This window comes from Barbus barbus, assembly GCF_936440315.1.
Source record: "Barbus barbus genome assembly, chromosome: 12".
Classification (NCBI taxonomy): domain Eukaryota; kingdom Metazoa; phylum Chordata; class Actinopteri; order Cypriniformes; family Cyprinidae; genus Barbus; species Barbus barbus.
Genome location: NC_136740.1, coordinates 30,294,058 through 30,314,018, shown reverse-complemented (window position 1 = coordinate 30,314,018; position 19,961 = coordinate 30,294,058). Strand labels below are relative to the sequence as shown.

Below are 19,961 nucleotides of genomic sequence, written 5' to 3'. Positions count from 1 at the left end.
TTCAGACACAGATGTGCAGGATAAAGAAAATGCACTGTTATGAAAAAATTCCCATAGATATTGAGACAAAATTAAGAAGCCTCGCACATGACATGCGGACAATGAATTAAAAATGTGTTCCCTTGTTTTAGTTAAATAGTGGCTGCAAATTAAGAATTTGCTCCCATGACTTAACTGGTTCCCATGTTTTATTAAATCGTGTTATACTAAGTTTTTATTTAATTAATTAAACAATATAATGTATTAGTATGACATGGCCACGATTTACTAAAAAAAGGAACAAATTAGTACAACGTGACCACAATTTACTAAAACGAGGGAATTAATTAGTACAATGTAGCTAAGATTAACTAGATCAAGAAAATGAATTAGTAGGCTACGACATAGGTACGATTTACTAAAACGAGAGAACGAATTAGTACGACATGGCCACAGTTTACTAAAATGAGAGAATGAATGTGGCTGACGTGGCCATGACTTACTAACGAGAGAACAAATTAATAGCCTACAGCATGACCACGATTTACTAAATAACTAAAACGAGGGAACAAATTAGTACAGTGTGGCCATGATTTACAAAAAAAGGGAACAAATTAATTAGTCATAGAAAAAAATTCTTAATACGTGGCCATGATAATGTATTTTTTTCTGCATGTCATGAGCCGGGCTCTATACAAAATGTTTAGAAAATATGCATAAATCATGCTGAATGCTGAGGTCTGTTGACCGCACACCTACAGAACTAATGCTAGCAATGCATAGCATCGCAATAGGGTTGCGAGAAGACTGCTGACCAAAAAAAACTGTGCCATTTTCTTTCCTTGTATGTCATTTTCCAAACATAATGCATGCAGGAAATGCATGCATTTTGTTTGTTGCAACTTGATATCACAGGAATATCCAACAATCGTCTCTGAACACCAACACGACCGTACGTGACCACAGGATACTGAGGGTTTTGGTTATGTCATCGAGGCAGACATGAGCATTACATCATTACTGCAGAATATATCATACATTACAGTCATCAACAGCATGGAATAAAAAAACAGTACACATTTGAAATGATATTAGGATGCCTACACGCTAGAGTTAACAATGCAAATGCACTGAGCTCAATGGGGATGGTGCATGACAAAGACGGTGGACAAATGCAACGGTTTGAAAAAGCAACACTGCACTTCGTACTGTATATTTGTTCAATTTGTGTTTCTATGCCCATTTTCACATGCTCAAAACAGATCCGTCTAGTGTGTAAGCACCCTCACATTTCACTGATTGCTCTCTTTTATGGATGAGTTGAAATTACTTCTGTTTTAAAAAAGTTAATCATGGTAAAACAGAGCACGATACTTCAAAAAGTTTTTTTTTCTTTTTGCCGTTCGATGAATTCAGTGATATTTAGTACAAAATATTTTCACACACATGGCTTGCGATCAGCTCTGACTTTTTTTCTCACATGGAATTACTATCATATTTATTCAAATACTTATTAACATTGTCATAATCATCATCATCATCAGTATAATCATTATTAACACCAAAAAAGTAATAGCAGTTAACCTTGCAGATTAAAATGTACACAGTGCAGGGGGTTAAAACGGGGTTGGTGCAGGAAGTGAGGTCACAAGAGGGACATTGTTCTAACCGGTACATGCTATCCACAAGCAACAAGAAGTCAATGAACCGTTTCAGGCCAGGAGTTGCCAGAAACTTCTGCTGCCTTCAAGTCTTTGTGGAAAGTTCCTACTTACGAGTTGCAACGACGCTTTTGAATAATTCTGAAAAGTTGCACTCTTATGAGTTGCAGTGATGCATTGAAATAATTCTGAAAAGTTGCACTCTTATGAGTTGCAGTGATGCATTGAAATAATACTGAAAAGTTGCACCCTTACTTATGAGTTAAAATGATGCTTTCAAATAATTCAGAAAGGTTGCACTCTAAGTTGAAGTGATGCATGTAAACAATTATGAAAAATTGCTCTCTTAAGAGTTGCAGTGATGTATTTAAATAATCATGAAAAGTTGCACTCTTATGAGTAGCAGTGATGCATTCAAATAATTATGAAAAGTTGCACTCTTATAAGTTGCAGTGGTGCATTTAAATAATTATGAAAAGTTGCACTCTTATGAGTTGCAGTGATGCATTCAAATAATTATGAAAAGTTGCACTCTTATAAGTTGCAGTGATGCATTTAAATAATTATGAAAAGTTGCACTCTTATGAGTTGCAGTGATGCATTTAAATAATTATGAAAAGTTTCACTCTTAAGAGTTGCAATGATTCATTCAAATAATTCTGAAAAGTTGCACTCTGACTTTTGATTTGCAATAATGCATTCACATAATTATGAAAAGTTGCACTCTTATGAGTTGCAATGATGCATTTAAATAATTATGAAAAGTTGCACTCTTTTGAGTTGCAGTGATGCATTTAAATAATTATGAAAAGTTGCATTCTTAAGAGCTGCAATGATTCATTCAAATAATTCTAAAAAGTTGCACTCTGACTTTTGAGTTGCAATGATGCATTTAAATAATTATGAAAAGTTGCATTCTTAAGAGCTGCAACGATTCATTCAAATAATTCTGAAAAGTTGCACCCTGACATTTGAGTTGCAATGATACATTCAAATAATTATGAAAAGTTGCACTCTTATGAGTTGCAATGACGCATTCAAATAGTTCTGAAAAGTTGCAGTCTTTCAGAATTTTCTAAACTACATTTGCATGTTAAAAATGAGTTTTAACAGATGAGTGACGTCTAAAGCTGTAGTTTATTTAATTAACCAACATTCGACAACCAAAAAGTGTCCAAATACTTTAATTTCCAACACTACATCTATTTTTTATACTTTGCAACGAGTTTGAAAAGTAATTTAAAGCACTTCTCTTTTTTAACTTTCCGTCAAACACAGGAAAACAACACTTAATGTGTACAAACTAAACTTCTTACGATCAATACCAATGATTCTCGGCTAATAATCTCGTAAATACGATCATTCCATCGTGACTTAAAGGCAGCAATATCCTCCGAGCTGAAAGGCTGAAACCGAGAGGCTGATGGTAAATGTAGTTTTTGCCACTGAAATGAGGGGCCTCTACTGCATATATATTTACACTGAGTGTGAAGGACCAACGATCTGAGTGATGGACAGACTGAGGACAATATGAGGGCTAGACGCGGGTCAGACGTTTGCTTTGGGTCGAGAGCCCAAATGAACGCAAACGAGGGGCCGAGATGACACGGCCCTCCTCGCTAGAAAGAAAGCATGTGGTTTGACATTATTCATAGTAGCTACGCACGTCAGAATGCACCACCGTCCAGCTCGGATCTCTGTGCCGGGATCCGACGGGCTCACTGGTGAACAGCTTCGAGAGGGTCACCCGAACATCGCAAACGTCATCGTCGACACGTCACTTTACAACCAGCATGTCCAGCACGCACATCAAGAGACACCCAACTGGCATTACACTTGTCGTTCACATCATTTGCATCACAATTCAGGTTTGGACGATAAAAGGTGACCATCGTTGGCGACGGGAGGGAGGAGTGAAGCGGTGATATGCGACCGGCGTGAATGGGAAGAGGAAGGAATGACCGAGTGATGTAGCGATGGCTCCTGGATTAATGCATAATTTATTTTTGTTCACAGTGATGGGTTCGTATTTAAAGACTCCTTCCGAAGCGGGAAAGTTTTAGACCTTCATCAGAACAGAGATGGAAAGGCAGAACCACAGACCAACTCCTGATAAACGGCCGTTCAGAGATGCCGCTCCACCGTACACGGCCCCGGGCCCTGGAAGAGCAGAGAGAAGCAGACGTGAACAGGGTGAATGAGAGAACACCCCCCCCCCCCCCCTTTTATTTGCCCCACCTCTAAAGCAAACTTCCTGTTTGGCTGATGTCTTTATTTATTTATTTATTAATTTTGTCTTTCACTAGAAAATAAGTCAGATTATGCAAGTTCAACGAATTGCAAACACTGTTTTCATTTACTTTAACCTAATTTAATAGCATTTAGTAAAGGCTTGATTAATCTGTGTATAGTGCATATAAACAATGCAAATGTATTAACATAATATTCTGCTCGTTCATTCTCGTGAGTGTCTACATTCCACCGCAAGCGCACGTGAGCACAGCTTTACAGAAAATCGCTGATCTGATCACAGACACAGAACAACAACACCCAGACTCTGTTTAAATCATTCTCGGGGATACAGACAGCATGTTACATGTCCCACCAGAGACAGTAATATACTGGATCACTGTTACACAGCAGTAAAGGACGCATATCATTCTGTCCCACGGGCAGCTTTAGGACTCTCTAATCACTGTTTGGTCCATCTTATTCCAACCTACAGGCAGAAACTTAAATCTGTTAAACCTGTATTAATGACTGTAAAGAGATGGACTAATGAGACAGAACAGGTTTTACATGTCTGTCTCGACCTTACTGATTGGAGTGTTTTTGAAGCTTCTGATGATCTGGACGAGCTCACAGAGACTGTAACATCATATATCAGTTTCTGTGAGGATATGTGCATTCCTACCAGGACTCATCTAACTTACAGCAACGATAAACCATGGTTCACTGCGAAACTCAGACAGCTCCGTCAGGCCAAAGAAGATGCTTACAGGAATGGGGACAGAGTCTTGTATAAACAGGCCAAATACACACTGGAAAAGGAGATCAGAGTGGCAAAGAGTAATTATTCCGATCAAATTCTCTTCCAGTGACATGGCTTCAGTGTGGAAAGGTCTTAAAGACATCACCAATTACAAGACACCATCTCCCAGCACTTTGGAGAATCAACAAATGGCAGACAAAAGTTATATTGTAGGTTTGAAAAAACACCGTTCACACCTCTCCCCCACACCTGAACTGCAGATAAGAGAAGATGACGTGCACCAGGTCTTCAAAAAGAACAAGAGAAGGAAGGCACCAGGCCCAGACGGTGTGACACCAGTCTGTCTGAAATCCTGTGCTGACCAGCTGGCCCCCATCTTTACACAGATCTTCAACAGATCACTGGAGCTGTGTGAAGTCCCCTCATGCTTCAAACGCTCCACCATAATCCCCATCCCAAAGAAACCCAAGATAACGACTACAGACCTGTGGCTCTAACATCTGTGACCATGAAATCATTTGAAAAACAGGTTTTGGCTTATCTGAAGGACATCACTGGACCCTTACTGGACCACCTGCAGTTTGCCTACAGAGCAAACAGGTCTGTGGATGATGCTGTCAATATGGGACTGCATTACACACTTCAACACCTAGACAGACCAGGGACTTATGTGAGGATCCTGTTTGTGGACTTCAGCTCGGCCTTTAACACTATCATTCCAGACCTCCTCCTGCCCAAACTAACTCAGCTTTCCGTGCCCACCTCTGTCTGTCAGTGGATCAACAGCTTCCTGACAGACAGGCAGCAGCTAGCGAGGCTGGGAAAATAGACATCCAGCACCTGCACCATCAGCACTGGAGCTCCTCAGGGCTGCGTTCTCTCCCTACTGCTCTTCTCCCTCTACACCAATGACTGCACCTCTAAAGACCCCTCTGTCAAGCTCCTGAAATTTGCAGACGACACCACACTGATCGGCCTCATTCAGGACGGTGACGAGTCTGCTTACAGACAGGAGGTTAAGGAGCTGGCTGTCTGGTGCAGTCTCAACAACCTGGAGCTCAACACACTCAAAACTGTGGAGATGATTGTGGACTTCAGGAGAAACCCCCCTGCTTTCCCCCCACTCACCATCATGAACAACACTGTGACTGCAGTGGAGTCATTCAGATTCCTGGGCACCACCATCTCCCAGGACCTGAAGTGGGACATTCACACTGACTCTATTGTGAAAAAGGCCCAGCAGAGGTTGTACTTCCTTTTCCAGCTGAGGAAGTTTAACCTGCCACAAGAGCTGCTGAAACAGTTCTACTCTGCCATCATTGAATACGTCCTCTGCACTTCAATAACTGTCTGGATCAGCTCAGCTACCAAATCTGACCTCAGAAGACTACGGAGGGTAGTCCAGACTGCTGAGCGAATCATTGGTACAACCCTCCCCACTCTCCAAGAACTGTACTTATCCAGAGTGAGTAAAAGGGCTGGTAAAATCACTCTGGACCCCTCACATCCAGCACACTCCCTCTTTGAACTGTTACCGTCTGGTCGACGCTTCAGAGCTCTGTGCACCAGAACGACCAGACACAGGAACAGTTTCTTCCCTCAGGCAATCCATCTCATGAACACTTGAACTCTTAACAATAAACATGAAATACACAACACTATCCTACTTTTTATTTTTATTTTACACACATACTTATTACATTTCAAATTTGCACCTATGTACATACCGAATTGTCTGTTTTGTATATTGTGTTTGTGCTATTTGGCACATTATCCATTTTTGTATATTTGTACATTATGTATTTATTTTATTTTTATTTTTTATTATCTGTGTCCTATCCTGTTGCTGTCATTCTGTCACACTGTGGAGCTACTGTCACTAAAACAAATTCCTTGTATGTGCAAACATACCTGGCAATAAAGCTCATTCTGATTCTGAATAAAGTTAAAAATGGCTTTTTTAGTGATTTATTTTTTTGTTTTAAATCAATTGAAAAAAATAAATAATTTAAAATGTTTTTTAATAATTTACTGTATTTCTCATGAAAAGTATCTAGAATAAACAGTATGGTTAATTAAATGGTATAATGCATATAAAACTTATAAAATACATTACATGTATATAAAACACCTAAAAATGGTATATTTTAATAAAAAAATAAAATAGCTTTTTAAATGACAGATTTTTTTCAAGTATTTTGATAAAAATTCTAAATATTTACCTAAAATAAAATAGAAATTATAAATATAATGCAAGAAATAATACACAGCAAAAACAATAATTTAAAATAATTTACTATATCTTAAACAAAATGTAGCTAGAATAAACAGTACGGTTGTTTATATGGTATATTTTAATAGCGCTCCTGATGGATTGTTATAGTTTATTTGCTTGATATTCACTTTAAAATGGTCATTTCATGACAAATCTAATTTTCTTTTATCTTTCAAACTAAAATAACTTGAAGTATTTGTGAAAACATACACTACTGTAGCCTTAAAAACTGAAAACTTCACCCCAAGTGAAAAAATATAAGCAGAAGACAATGATCATGAAAAAATAAAAGAAATGAAAGAAATTATAGGAGAAAATATCATCATAGGGGTTTGGAATGACATGAGAGTGAACAGCAGGATTTCTGTTCCCTGGTGAGCTATCCTAAGACCGACAGCGGTGGTGGGACAGATGTTTCTTCTCTGAAGGATGAAGATAAAGGTCGCAGCACGTCTGATGGAAAAGTGTGAGTCGAGGCCAGACAATGGAGTGGCAGCGACATGAACAAGAGAAGATGCATGGAAGTGACTGCAGGTGACTCATCACGGGAAAACTCGCCCAGATAATGGGAGACGGACGGACTTGCTTACAATGGTAATGCGTGAGGGGAGAAAACGGCAGGAATCACTCACTGTGGACTGAAATGTGAAGAATGGAGGGAGAGAAGCCACTGATGACTTCCTGGGGTAACAGGACACAACAGAGTGGGAACAAAAGAGGGGAGACATAATGGACCGGAGAAGAGAAAAGATTGGAGGAACCGAAAGGATGCAAGAAACTGCCAAATTTCAGACCGGCAGGACAAGAAACATGAGATGGATATGAAGCATCATGATGCAGCTGTATGCCGGTTTTACTAATACTCGTTGTGCAAAGGCCCTGTTGTTTATTGCTAGTAAGCGATAATGTACAGCCAGCCACAAACAATTACACGACTCTCTGGAATACTTCATTCTGATTGGTCAATCACAGCATTCTGCGGACAAACATTTTTATATAACGACACTAAACTGTATAAATGTTTACCCGGCCAAACATGTTCCTTTATATCTGTGCTAGTTCAATGTCTCTCATAGCAATTGATTTCAAATCTCTGATTCAATTATTGATTTGTGGCATCAATAATAAATGTTTACTATATTATATAATAACATTTTTAAATAAACAAATACTTAGAGAAATATTAGCAAAATATTCATTTATATTTATAAAATATAAAAATGATTTATAAATATTCATAATTCAATAATAAATATTTGAGTCTGCGTGTGCCAAAGATTTGTGACAAAATATTTGCTATATTTAAATGCTTATTTTTTATAAATGGATACTTAATAAATAAATAAATATTTATAATAATTATTCATAATTATTTGTTTATAAAAATATAAATATAATTTATAAATATTTAAGTCTATGTTTGCAATTTGTCACAATGGTTTGTTTGTGGCATTAATAATAAATATTTACTATATTTAAACATTTATTACAATAAATGCTAAATAAATAAATAAATACACAATTCATAAATATTTGTTTATAAAAATATAATTGTTTATACATATTTATAAATATTTAAGTCTGTGTGTGACATTTGCCACAAAGGTTTGTCATCAATTACAAATATTTAATATAAATATTGAAATAAATAAATACTTAATAAAATATTTCTAAAGTAATAAAATACTTAAATAAATAAACAAATATTCATAAAAATGACATGTTTTTAAATTATAATTGAATAACAATAACAATAAATAATAATAATAATAATAAATAAAACAATAAAATCAATTATTTGTGAATATTTATAAATATTCTATAGTCTATGACATGCACCATTTGTCACACATTAATAAAGGAAAACTAAAATGCAAGTAATGTATTATTCAAAATGAATTTTACTATGTAATGCTATTTTTGTGCATATATATTAACTCTTAATATTATTATTTTTTCTTAATTATAAAATAAGAAAAATATATGCAATCAAATAAAATATAAAAAGGTTGCAAATAATGACAAATAATTACAAATGTTTATGTCTATTTTATTTGTTGCATAAAACAATTTTAGAGCATAATGTTTTTTGTGAACAATTATTTTTTATTTTATTTAAAGGCAAACTCAAACACACAAAAAAATAAACAACATACAGTGATACAAAACGTACTAATCAAAAAGAAGAAACAGAATGACTCAAAATAAATAAATAAATAAATAAATAAATAAATAACATGCACCGAGTGCACCCCGCAGACATACATAAACTGCAATTTGGGGAAGGCGACACATGCACACAGAAGCGCCCCAAAGGGGACAGACAAAGTCCATGCAGCAATTTCAAATGGATCATCTGATGATCTGGGCTCTTAGAGGACGATGTGATTGTCCCCAAATACGATCAGAAAACAAAGTTCGCAAGTCACCACTGATATCCCCAGACCAGATAGTTGCCATGGACAATGGTCTACATGATTGTTCGAGGGGAGAAGAGAGCAAACAACTGAAGCAGAAACAACAGAACTATCAGTGGGGAAAATTATCCTTCACAAGGGATGTACAGGCAATTCTTTTAGCATTATCATAATTTCTGTCTAAAATGGAAATATTTAAATCTCTTCAAACTGTTATCAAAACACCTTTAGTTTTCAGTCACAGCAAAAGAGACCACCTCGTAATATTTATTATTGCATCTATGTACATCATCCTTCCACAAATGAGCTTCCTGGATTAAAGCAATGTCAACCTTTTTTTGTCGCAGTAGTTCTAAAAAACTTGTAAGTTTATGGGGGGCATTGAAACCATTGACATTACAACTTATTATATTAATTTCAGTTATTACTATCAAACAAATAAGTGAACTGAACAAATTAGAGAAAGTTATACCACCGCAAATGAATTAACTCAAGTCTACCTTTAAAAACCCACTAACATAAAGAAAACCCACCCCATAAAACTTTTACAGACTGGGGTGAAAACCCCAGGCTGCCACCCTCCCCTGTCTTAATCAGTAACAGTAACATGACAGATTGTACCATTCTTTAGAACACCACCATTAGCCCTATTATAAGAGAACAGAATAACTTCGAATTCACACGAGTGATAAAGTGGGGTTAAAAAAAAAAAGAGTATGTATACTTTTCATAACAAGGAAACAAGAACTGTACATTAGTGATACCAAGTTTCCTAGCTTACATGAATAACTGCCAGTAGACGTCTGTCACATGAAGATCTAGATCAGTAAATCAGAATTTGAGTCACTCAGTATTATCAAACCCTTATGCCACGTCCATCCCAGGAGAATGAGGAGCGGGAATGGAGCTCAGGAGTTGACGCGCTTCGTCCGGTGAGTGCATTAGTTTGGTCTCACCATGTTTCATGACGATCTTCAGAGTAGCTGGATACTGAAGAAAGATCAGCAGACTCGCCTCTTACAGTTCCTTCCGTATTGCTCTGAAGGAGCTCCGCTTCTTTGCCGTCGCGGGAGAGAAGTCGGGGAAGAAGCTCAACATCGCACCGTCACCCACTTTCACAGGACCGCGGCGTCTTGCTTCATTTAGAATCAAATTCCTGTCGTTGTAGCGTAACAGTTTGAAGACAAACACTCGCGGTTTGGAGTGATCCGTTGACGCTCTGGAGTAAACTCGATGCAAGCGTTCGATTTCGATATCTCTGCCCGCAGGTGATGGGATCCAGATCGGCTGACCGTTTCAGAAAGCCGATCGGGTCATCCTTCTCGGCCCCTTCAGGTAGTCCCAGCAGGCGGAGATTACTGTGTCTGCTGCGGTCCTGTAAATCAGTCACCTGCTGCTCGAGGGCATCCAGATGGCCGGTGTGTTCGCCGATCACTTTTTTCTGCTCTCTCTGTTCCCCCGATTAAAAAGTCAACTTTAGAGCATATATTCTGGATTGTAGTCATGTGAGAGGCGAATTCGGTGTGCATTGCTGCTAATTCAGCCTTCAAAATGTCCTCAAATCGCTTTATAGTGATCGCCATATTGTCTTCTATGTCTGCTGGTTTTGTTTTCTTCTTAATTGGTGAGGATGATGGTGAAAGATAAGCGAGTTTCTGACTGTGTGACATCTCCAGACCAACGACAAACGAAAAAACTACCCCAAATGTAAGAAAAGAAGACAAACAACAGTAAAAGACAGTTATATACATGGAGGTCAGCTAACGTGTGTCTTGGCTCATGAAAGCGTCACGTGATCCCCCTTTAGAGCATAATTTTGATAAATATGATATATATATATATATATATCTCACAATAGGGCTCTATCATACAGCCCTAGTTTTGAAAGAACAGTGGAGGTTTGAGAGTTTTGTTCATTGATTTATGCCAAAATAAGAAGCATCTGTGCACGGTGTTAAAACTGGAACAAACGTAAGATGAAAGCCTTGCATAAGCACAAACTCTCTCTGTGTTGTGCAGCTCTATATGCTCAATCACTCAATGTTTGGCTCCTTCCCATAAATCCCGGCTTCTCCGTGACCTGTTCCTCCTCCTCTCTGGGTTTTGCTTGCTAAGATCTTTGCACTGATCTTTACTGGCGTTCCAGCAGAAACTTTTCCACCGAGAGCTCTGCTGCCCGCTCACTTAGATTGGCCCAGAACGCGGTCAGACTCTGAAGTTATACTATTACATACAGCATTTGACTTTGTGCTGCTGCTCTTGTTTTTGTGCTTAACAGCACCTTCATAGGTTACGATTAGGGTCAGGAAGAGCGTGAACCTCAAATCGAGCGAAGCTGCCTGTTCTCAAGAGGAACTGGAAAATAATTTATCACCAGAGACTAGAAATTCAGAAGTTTAAAGGCTTAAAGGCAGATGTCAAAGGTTTTTTCAGTAGGAAATGCATCAACAGAATAGAAATCTGCACTTAAATATTTTAATACAGCAATTAAGCAACTGCTGACTAGCTGAACTTAAATATAAAATGATGAATTATGTTAGATTTTTGTCATCAATCATAAATATTTACTATATTTAAATATTTATTTTAAATAAATATTTCTAAAAAGTATTCAGAAATGTGTTTATAAATAATTAAATATATATAATTATACATAATTGTTTATTAATATTTTAATGTGCCATTTCTCAGTAATAATAAGAATAAAATTTGCTATGTATTGTTATTTCTGTTCATACAAAACTATACAATAATATGAAAATAAATATAATTTAATAAAATATAAAATAAAATATAAAATGCAAGTAAAAATAAAAAATAAAAACAAATATAATAGACAAATTGAATGCATGTACATATATTACACTTGTGTATGAATAGAGCACAGTAATTATGGCTGAGCAAATTTAAGGACCTCATAAGGCAGATTTAAGGAAGTAATGAGGCATAATACAACAAAATATCTGAATGTAAATCAAACAGCACTACGTGAAATACTAATGCTGATAATGATAATCAGTGTTGGGAAAGTTACTTTGGAAATGTAATAGGTTACAGATTACAAGTTACCCTATTTAAAATGTAATAAGTAGTGTAACTTTTCAATTACTTTATTAAAGTAATGTAACATTACATTTGATTACTTTTTGATTACTTTTCTAAATTTCTTAAATGTTCAACTGTTAATAATTTTGAAACATTTAAATGAAACAAATAATTTTTTTATTGCACAACATTCCACCACATAAATAATTAAGTACTAGTACTTTCAGTGCTACTTTGTTATTTATCTTATAATCCATTACAGTGTACAAAACAGCTGCGTTTGTATGAAACACGATAGTGAGTCACAATACCAGGATGACAGAATTAAGAAATTGTACACATAATATTGAATTATGTGTACCAAACGCAAAGCTTCCACCAAGAAAATCTGTTCCTAGCAAGCGTATAGCGCCGATGAGCCTGCGTTATTAGCTTTTACTAGTTGTTATCGGGGAATAACAGACCTTGGAACGTCACGACTGACCAATCAGAATCAAGCATTCCACAGAGCCGTGTAATAATTTAATTTAAAGCACAGCCACCACAAAATCAGACTTAACACCTCTTATTTACTTTGAGATCATTCTGATCTAAGAAATAGTTTAAAAGCTATGATACTGGTTTTGAAATCAAATGTTTCTATAGCTATGACAAGAAACACTGGCACCAAGCAATGCCTTGGAAAACAAACTGTTAATCTTAAAAAAATAAATAAAGCATATGCATAAACCCAAATAGGAAATAAAACAGTTATCAAATAAGCATGTGTCCTATTCTGTGTCCTAAACTCCTGAAACATTGGTGTCTCATTTTAGAGCAGTCAATGCAAAGTCAATTAAATCTCTCTCTCTGTGTGTGTGTGTGAACATATTCAGATGTAACCCACGTTGTAATCATAAACATTTTCTAAAGTAACTGTAATTTAATTACAATTACATTTATTTTGTAATTAAATTACATAATTCTGTTACATGTAACTGGTTACTCCCCAACACTGATGATAATGAATGATTGCAGCGGCAGAACTGACATACTCGCCACGCTAATTAGTTGTTTATGCTGTGTGTGGTTCATTTGGCTATAGATACAGCGCAGTTTGAAAACATTCATCGTTAAGTCTGTATGAGCAATCAGGATCTAACTGCTACAAAAAATGAGTAAACGGCTGTGGTAAATTAGCCTCAGCAGAGAAAGAAGCTTAAATTAATGAAATATTCACAAGCAGTTGTTTCATACGTTCATTTGCTAACTAGCAACAGTTTCCTGTTGCCTGCAGAAAACCTTCCTCTTTCTCTACAGCCGCCCGCTTTCCCTGAAATCACCCGGAACAAGTCATTAAAAACATCATCTCCTGCTGTGCAAAACCACTGAAACCAGACCAATGTGGTCCGCTGGTCTTAGCTGGTCTGGTAGTTGATCGTTTTCATCAGGTCTGCCTGGAAAACTAGATAAAGCGTCCAACAAAAACGGAAAACCATCTTGGGCTGGTTTAAATAGATTGATTTTCAACATTATGGAGACATTTATTTTTGGGTGAACTGACACATTTAAAACTCTGAACTTTAAAATGGAAATGAAAAATATAAAAATAAAAACTGCTTCAAAATATAATATACTAAAATGAATATTTTACTTAAAATAAAAATGAACTAAAATAAAATATAAAAAGTATATTTCAGCTAGTTTCACAACATTTCTCATTTGAATTTAGTTTAACTTGATGTACTAAAATAAAACTGATATAAACTGATATAATAAACACACACAGTATAAAACTGACAAAAAAGTTATTAGAAATACATTTTAAATTTAAAACATTAAACTATTAATTAAAATGAAAACGAAAAATATAAAAATAATATTAATACAATATATTAATATAATATAAAAAACTATAATATTATTTCAATACGATACTAAAAACACTGGGGTGAATTATACAAAAGCAGTCAAGAATATGATGAAGTCATGCATATTTCACCCCCAGGATCAAAATAAATATTTTTTTTGCATTATGACATACATTTTATTACAAGAAGTGCACATTTACACACAAATTACCAATATCATAATGCTACCATTACTGTAACATGAAGTCATAATAATAGTAACAATAATGATATTTAGGTGTTAGTACATCATGGTACTGTCTAAAATGTATGCTCATTTAAACAGAACAGGCTCTGTACTAGATTAATGAGAATAATGGGAGTTATACAGAAAACTCAAAAGACAAGCATTACAGTAATGAGGACTTTGGGGGAAAACATGCTTAACTGTCATGAACATGATGCATATGCAGGACAAAAATCTTCATTTTCGATGCACAATATAGTTTCTTATTTCTTTCATTGGATCTTAGGGTGAAATGTTTTCATGAGATTCCTGCTTTATCACTAAAGCAAGCTGTTCGATTAATGCCGCTAGCGCTAGTGCATTAAACAAATAATCTCTCTGTCTATAAAAAAATAATATAGTACTATATATTATTTAGAAAACAACAGTGAAAAAGCTCAAGTACAGGGAAATCTGAAGTGCTGATGTGATCTGTTCTCGTGTCCTTGTTGTTTCATTCAGCCCTGGATTTTTAAAAATCCCTGAGGTTTTTAAAGCAGAGCTATGAGAGATGAACTGTTTTCAGACATTTTACAGTCAGACAATGGAAGCTTTCAGTAAATGCTCAAAGCGCATTTTCCACAACAGAATGTGTTTTATAGGAATCCTCTTTTACTCGACAAAAGATCTGCTGTAGAAAAACTTCAATTCAGTTAATAAACACTTTGGGCTCAATAAACTTTAACAAACTCTCACGCAGCCTTCAAGCTGTGTAAGTCTGATCTTAATTCATTATAAATTGTGAATGTTTGCTTCAGTACACGTTTTGTGTAATTAGGAATAGGCATTTCCCATCATTCTCCATCCCAACAGGGAACATTCTCATAACCGAATGTTCTCTAAAAAGTTCTGAACAAATATTCTTCTTGTAACATTAATAGAATGTTCATTCAAAGTTGTTTGGGTTTTAATAACAAAAATGTAATTGTTACATTTTTTAAATGTCGTGACTCACTACTTGTTTCAGAATGTTCAGAGAACAGTCAAAAGTAACGTTCCCTTAATGTTTTCTCTAGCATTCACATAATGTGAACATCAGAGAAAACATTAAGGGAACATTGCATTTTATAATTCTGCAAACGTTATGGGAACGTTACATTTGAATGTTGTCTAAAGGCTCTGAAACACACAGTAAGTAATAACATTTAACAATATGTTTTATGAATGCTTTGCTAATGTTCCCATTAAGTTATGAAAATTTTATTTATTTATGTCCAAAAGGTCCAGTTTTTGAAATGTTTTAAAATGGTTATTTTTGAATGTTCTCTGAATGGTTTTTAGAAATTATTAGGAACATTAGCAAAGCGTTCCAATAATTTTTTTGTTTTTAATGTTATTACTTACTAGTACTACATGTTTCAGAACTTTTAGAGAATATTCAATAGTAACATTTCCATAATGACTGCAAAATAATAAAATGGAAAATTCCCTTTAATATTTTCTCTAACGCTCACATAACCAAGAAAGGTTATTTTTTAATGCTCTCTTTAAAAAAAAAATCATAACTTAATGGAACATTAGGAAAACGTTCTTAGAACATATTTTAAACAATATTACTTACTACTTTTTCAAAACATACAGAGAACATTTAAAAGTAACATTACCATAAATATTTGCAAAATGATCAAATGGAACATTCCTTTAATGCTTTTAAACCATTTTTAAAAATGGGACATTTTGAATGTGTAGAGAACATTCAAAAATAACCTTTTCATAACGTTCTGTTAGCTGGGATGGTAACAAAAGACTGTTAAAATAAGATAATGATTAGAAGATAAAGCATGAATTTCACACCTAATGCACATCATTGCTTTTTGTTTCTGATAAATTGGTGGTAAACAAGCTTCCTGGCTTTATGAAGAAGTCATAAAGAGAAAAATAAGTATGGAATTATGTCACTCATTCACAATTTAAATAAATTCTGAAACTTCCGAGCTTATGCATGTGAATTTTCCCCGCAAGGCAGCAGTCGTGTACACATTGTCTGTGTGTGTCAAAAGTCACAAACTCTTTCAAATGCTTCACACTGCAATTGAAGTTTGTTCAAGTTATGCATTATTAAAAAGGTTGAAAACTATGCACTTTGCTGAGCATACAGAACTAGACCATTTGCTTTCAAGTACCATCAGCGGACTCATCGCTATTATCCACCTATGGTAAAGCTCGACGTGAAAACTAGCCTCGGGGAGCAGGAATTGCACGTTCACTTATTTTGTACAGTGGAAAGTCACTTCCTGCAGGGTGTTTATTTATCCTTGACTTTATGCCTTTGTAGATTTACGAATGTTTCGAGAGCACAAAAGCGAGCGCTGCAGAGTTGGAGTGGAATAAGGTACTCACTGAAGAGTAACATGCTGGCATTGGAAGCCCCGAGGCGGTTGGAGGCGAAACAGGTGTAGTTGCCAAAGTGTTTTTCTGTGACGTTGGTGAAGAGCAGCAGGGAACGTGTTTTCTCGTTTTTAATCTTCAGCGTGTTATCGCTCTCTACCGGCCTGAGAAAGATGTAATATGACAGATCACACGTTAGGGTAAACCCGGTATGTGCTGCTTCCCATGGTTCACAGCGTCTGTTTCGCTTGCTTTATTAATGCTAGCTTACCTTCGGTCATCCCGGTACCATTCGAAGGACGCGGTGGGCACCGCCATAGCTTCACAGCGTAAGATTGCAGTTTTTCCCAGCTGGGCGGGCATGTTCTTTACGTCTGTGATTACTGGTGGATCTGAAGGAAAAACAGACAGTGTACTGAAGTTACAGTATTAGCACTTGTTCAATTAAAGCAATAATTCATTCAAAACTGAGAAAAAAATGTGATCTCAGTGTCATGTTATTTCAAACTTGGAAGATGTATTGTGTTAAAAAGCTTATCTTAATTAATTGCATGATAAAAAAAAAATGCAGAGGAGATTTTGTCATTAAACTGTGATGCAAAAACTTTGTAAAGTACGGGAGTCCTAAGAAGCTATGCACTATTATTACTATTATTATTATTATTATTAGTCTGATTTTATCAACAGATGCTGATTTTATCAGAATCAGAATCAGAATGAGCTTTATTGGCCAAGTATGTTTACACATACGAGGAATTTGTTTTAGTGACAGAAGCTCCACAGTGCAACAGAAAGGCAGCAACAGAACACAGATAATAAAGAATAATATACAAATAGGCAATGTACAAAACAGCAAAAACACAATATATAATATAGACAATTATGTATGTACAGGTCTATTATGTGCAAATTTGAAATGATAAAAATTTAAAATAAGTAAGTGTGGTGGATCAATAATGTATAATAGTTGTGTGTTCCGTGTTTATTGTCAAGTGTTCATGGGATGGATTGCCTGAGGGAAGAAACTGTTCCTGTGTCTGGTCGTTCTGGTTCTCAGAGCTCTGTAGCGTCAACCAGACAGTAACAGTTCAAAGAGGGAATGTGCTGGATGTGAGGGGTCCAGAGTGATTTTACCAGCCCTTTTGCTCACTCTGGATAAGTACAGTTCTTGCAGAGTGGGGAGGGTTGTACCAATGATTCGCTCAGCAGTCCGGACTACTCTCCGTAGTCTTCTGAGGTCAGATTTGGTAGCTGAGCTGAACCAGACAGTTATTTGAAGTGCAGAGGATGGATTCAATGATGGCAGAGTAGAACTGTTTCAGCAGCTCCTGTGGCAGGTTGAACTTCCTCAGCTGGCGAAGGAAGTACAACCTCTGCTGGACCTTTTTCACAATAGAGTCTATGTGATTGTCCCACTTCAGGTCCTGAGAGATGGTGCTGCCCAGGAATCTGAATGACTCCACTGCAGTCACAGTGCTGTTCATGATGGTGAGTGGGGAGAGATCAGGGTTTTTTTTCCTGAAGTCCACGATCATCTCCACAGTTTTGAGTGTGTTGAGCTCCAGGTTGTTAAGACTGCACCAGACAGCCAGCTCCTTAACCTCCTGTCTGTAAGCAGACTCGTCACCGTCCTGAATGAGGCCGATCAGTGTGATGTCGTCTGCAAACTTCAGGAGCTTGACAGAGGGGTCTTTAGAGGTGCAGTCATTGGTTTAGAGGGAGAAGAGCAGTGGGGAGAGTACGCAGCCCTGAGGAGCTCCAGTGCTGATGGTACGAGTGCCGGATGTGAATTTACCAGGCTTTACTAACTGCTGTCTGTCTGTCAGGAAGCTGACAGACAGAGGTGGGGACGGAGAGCTGGGTTAGTTTATTCTGAAGGGTGTCCGTGATGATGGTGTTAAAAGCGGAGCTGAAGTCTACTAACAGGATCCTCACATAAGTCCCTGGTCTGTCCAGATGCTGCAGGATGAAGTGCAGTCCCATGTTGACTGCATCATCCACAGACCTGTTTGCTCTGTAGGCAAACTGCAGGCGGTCCAGTAAGGGTCCAGTGATGTCCTTCAGATAATCCAAAACCAGTCTTTCAAATGATTTCATAGCCACAGACGTTAGAGCCACATGTCTGTAGTCATTAAGTCCAGTAATCTTGGGTTTCTTTGGGACGGGGATGATGGTGGAGCTTTTGAAGCATGAGGGGACTTCACACAGCTCCAGTGATCTGTTGAAGATCGGTGTGAAAATGGGGGCCAGCTGGTCAGCACAGATTTTTAGGCAGGCTGGTGACACACCATCTGGGCCTGGTGCTTTCCTTCTTTTGTTCTTTCTGAAGACCTGGCACACTTTAACTTCACTTACCTGAATTGTAGGTGTGGGAGAGAGGGGGGTTGCTGGAGGTGTGAATGGTTGTGTGGAGAGGTGTTCAGGGTGGGTGTGGTTATAGTTGTTTGACACAAGAAAATAGTTAATGGACTGTAAAAAATCTAAAGTTGAGAAATCTTAAAAGTTTAAGGCAACCAGCTTCGGCAGATTTTTGAGTTTGCTCAACATGTTGTTTTCAGTTTATACAACAAAAAGTTGAGAAAACTCAAAAATCTCCTGAAGCTGGTTGTCTTAATCTTTTAAGTTTTCTCAACTTTTGATTTTTCACAGTGTAGTTATAAATAGTTAAATTATTCTATTATTATATTGATCTCATTATGCTAGTATTAAGCATAAGTCCTATAAAATAAGAAAACATTATTAGTCAATGGCGTCCAAAAAAATAAATAAAAATCAATTCAAAACATATTGCCTTAATATCTTATGTTATTTTGCTTCTCGTGTTAATTTATCTTGTTTTAATGATGTTTAGATATTTTACCAGAAAGCAATAAATACTACAGTTCAAAAGTTTGAGGTCAGTAAGTATACAAAAGCTCCATTAATTTCATGACAAAATCTAGTAAAACAGTAATATTGAGAAATATTATTACATTTAAAAAAGTGTTTTCTATTTCCATGTACTTAAAAATGTAATTTATTCCTGTGATTCAAAACGGAATTTTCAGTCTTTAGCGTCCTATGATCCTTCAGAAATCATTCTAATATGCTTGAAAAAAATAAATAAAAATCAGCACCTTTTGTTGAATAGAAAGTTCAAAAAGAACATA

General features: G+C 36.3%; 1 protein-coding gene across 1 annotated transcript in view; it reads right to left on the bottom strand.

Moving 5' to 3' along the window:
• Positions 1–1,842: 1,842 nt before the first annotated feature.
• Positions 1,843–19,961, bottom strand: part of LOC306878587 (igLON family member 5-like) — a gene marked incomplete at its 5' end in the record, with an annotated part of 39,442 nt that continues 21,323 nt past the window's right edge. Inside the window, 3 exons of the mRNA XM_079431009.1 lie at positions 1,843–3,800; positions 16,825–16,976; positions 17,084–17,204. Of these exons, the coding sequence (XP_079287135.1) occupies positions 3,700–3,800; positions 16,825–16,976; positions 17,084–17,204 (374 nt within the window). The 3' untranslated portion in view covers positions 1,843–3,699. The remainder of the gene's footprint in view (positions 3,801–16,824; positions 16,977–17,083; positions 17,205–19,961) is intronic.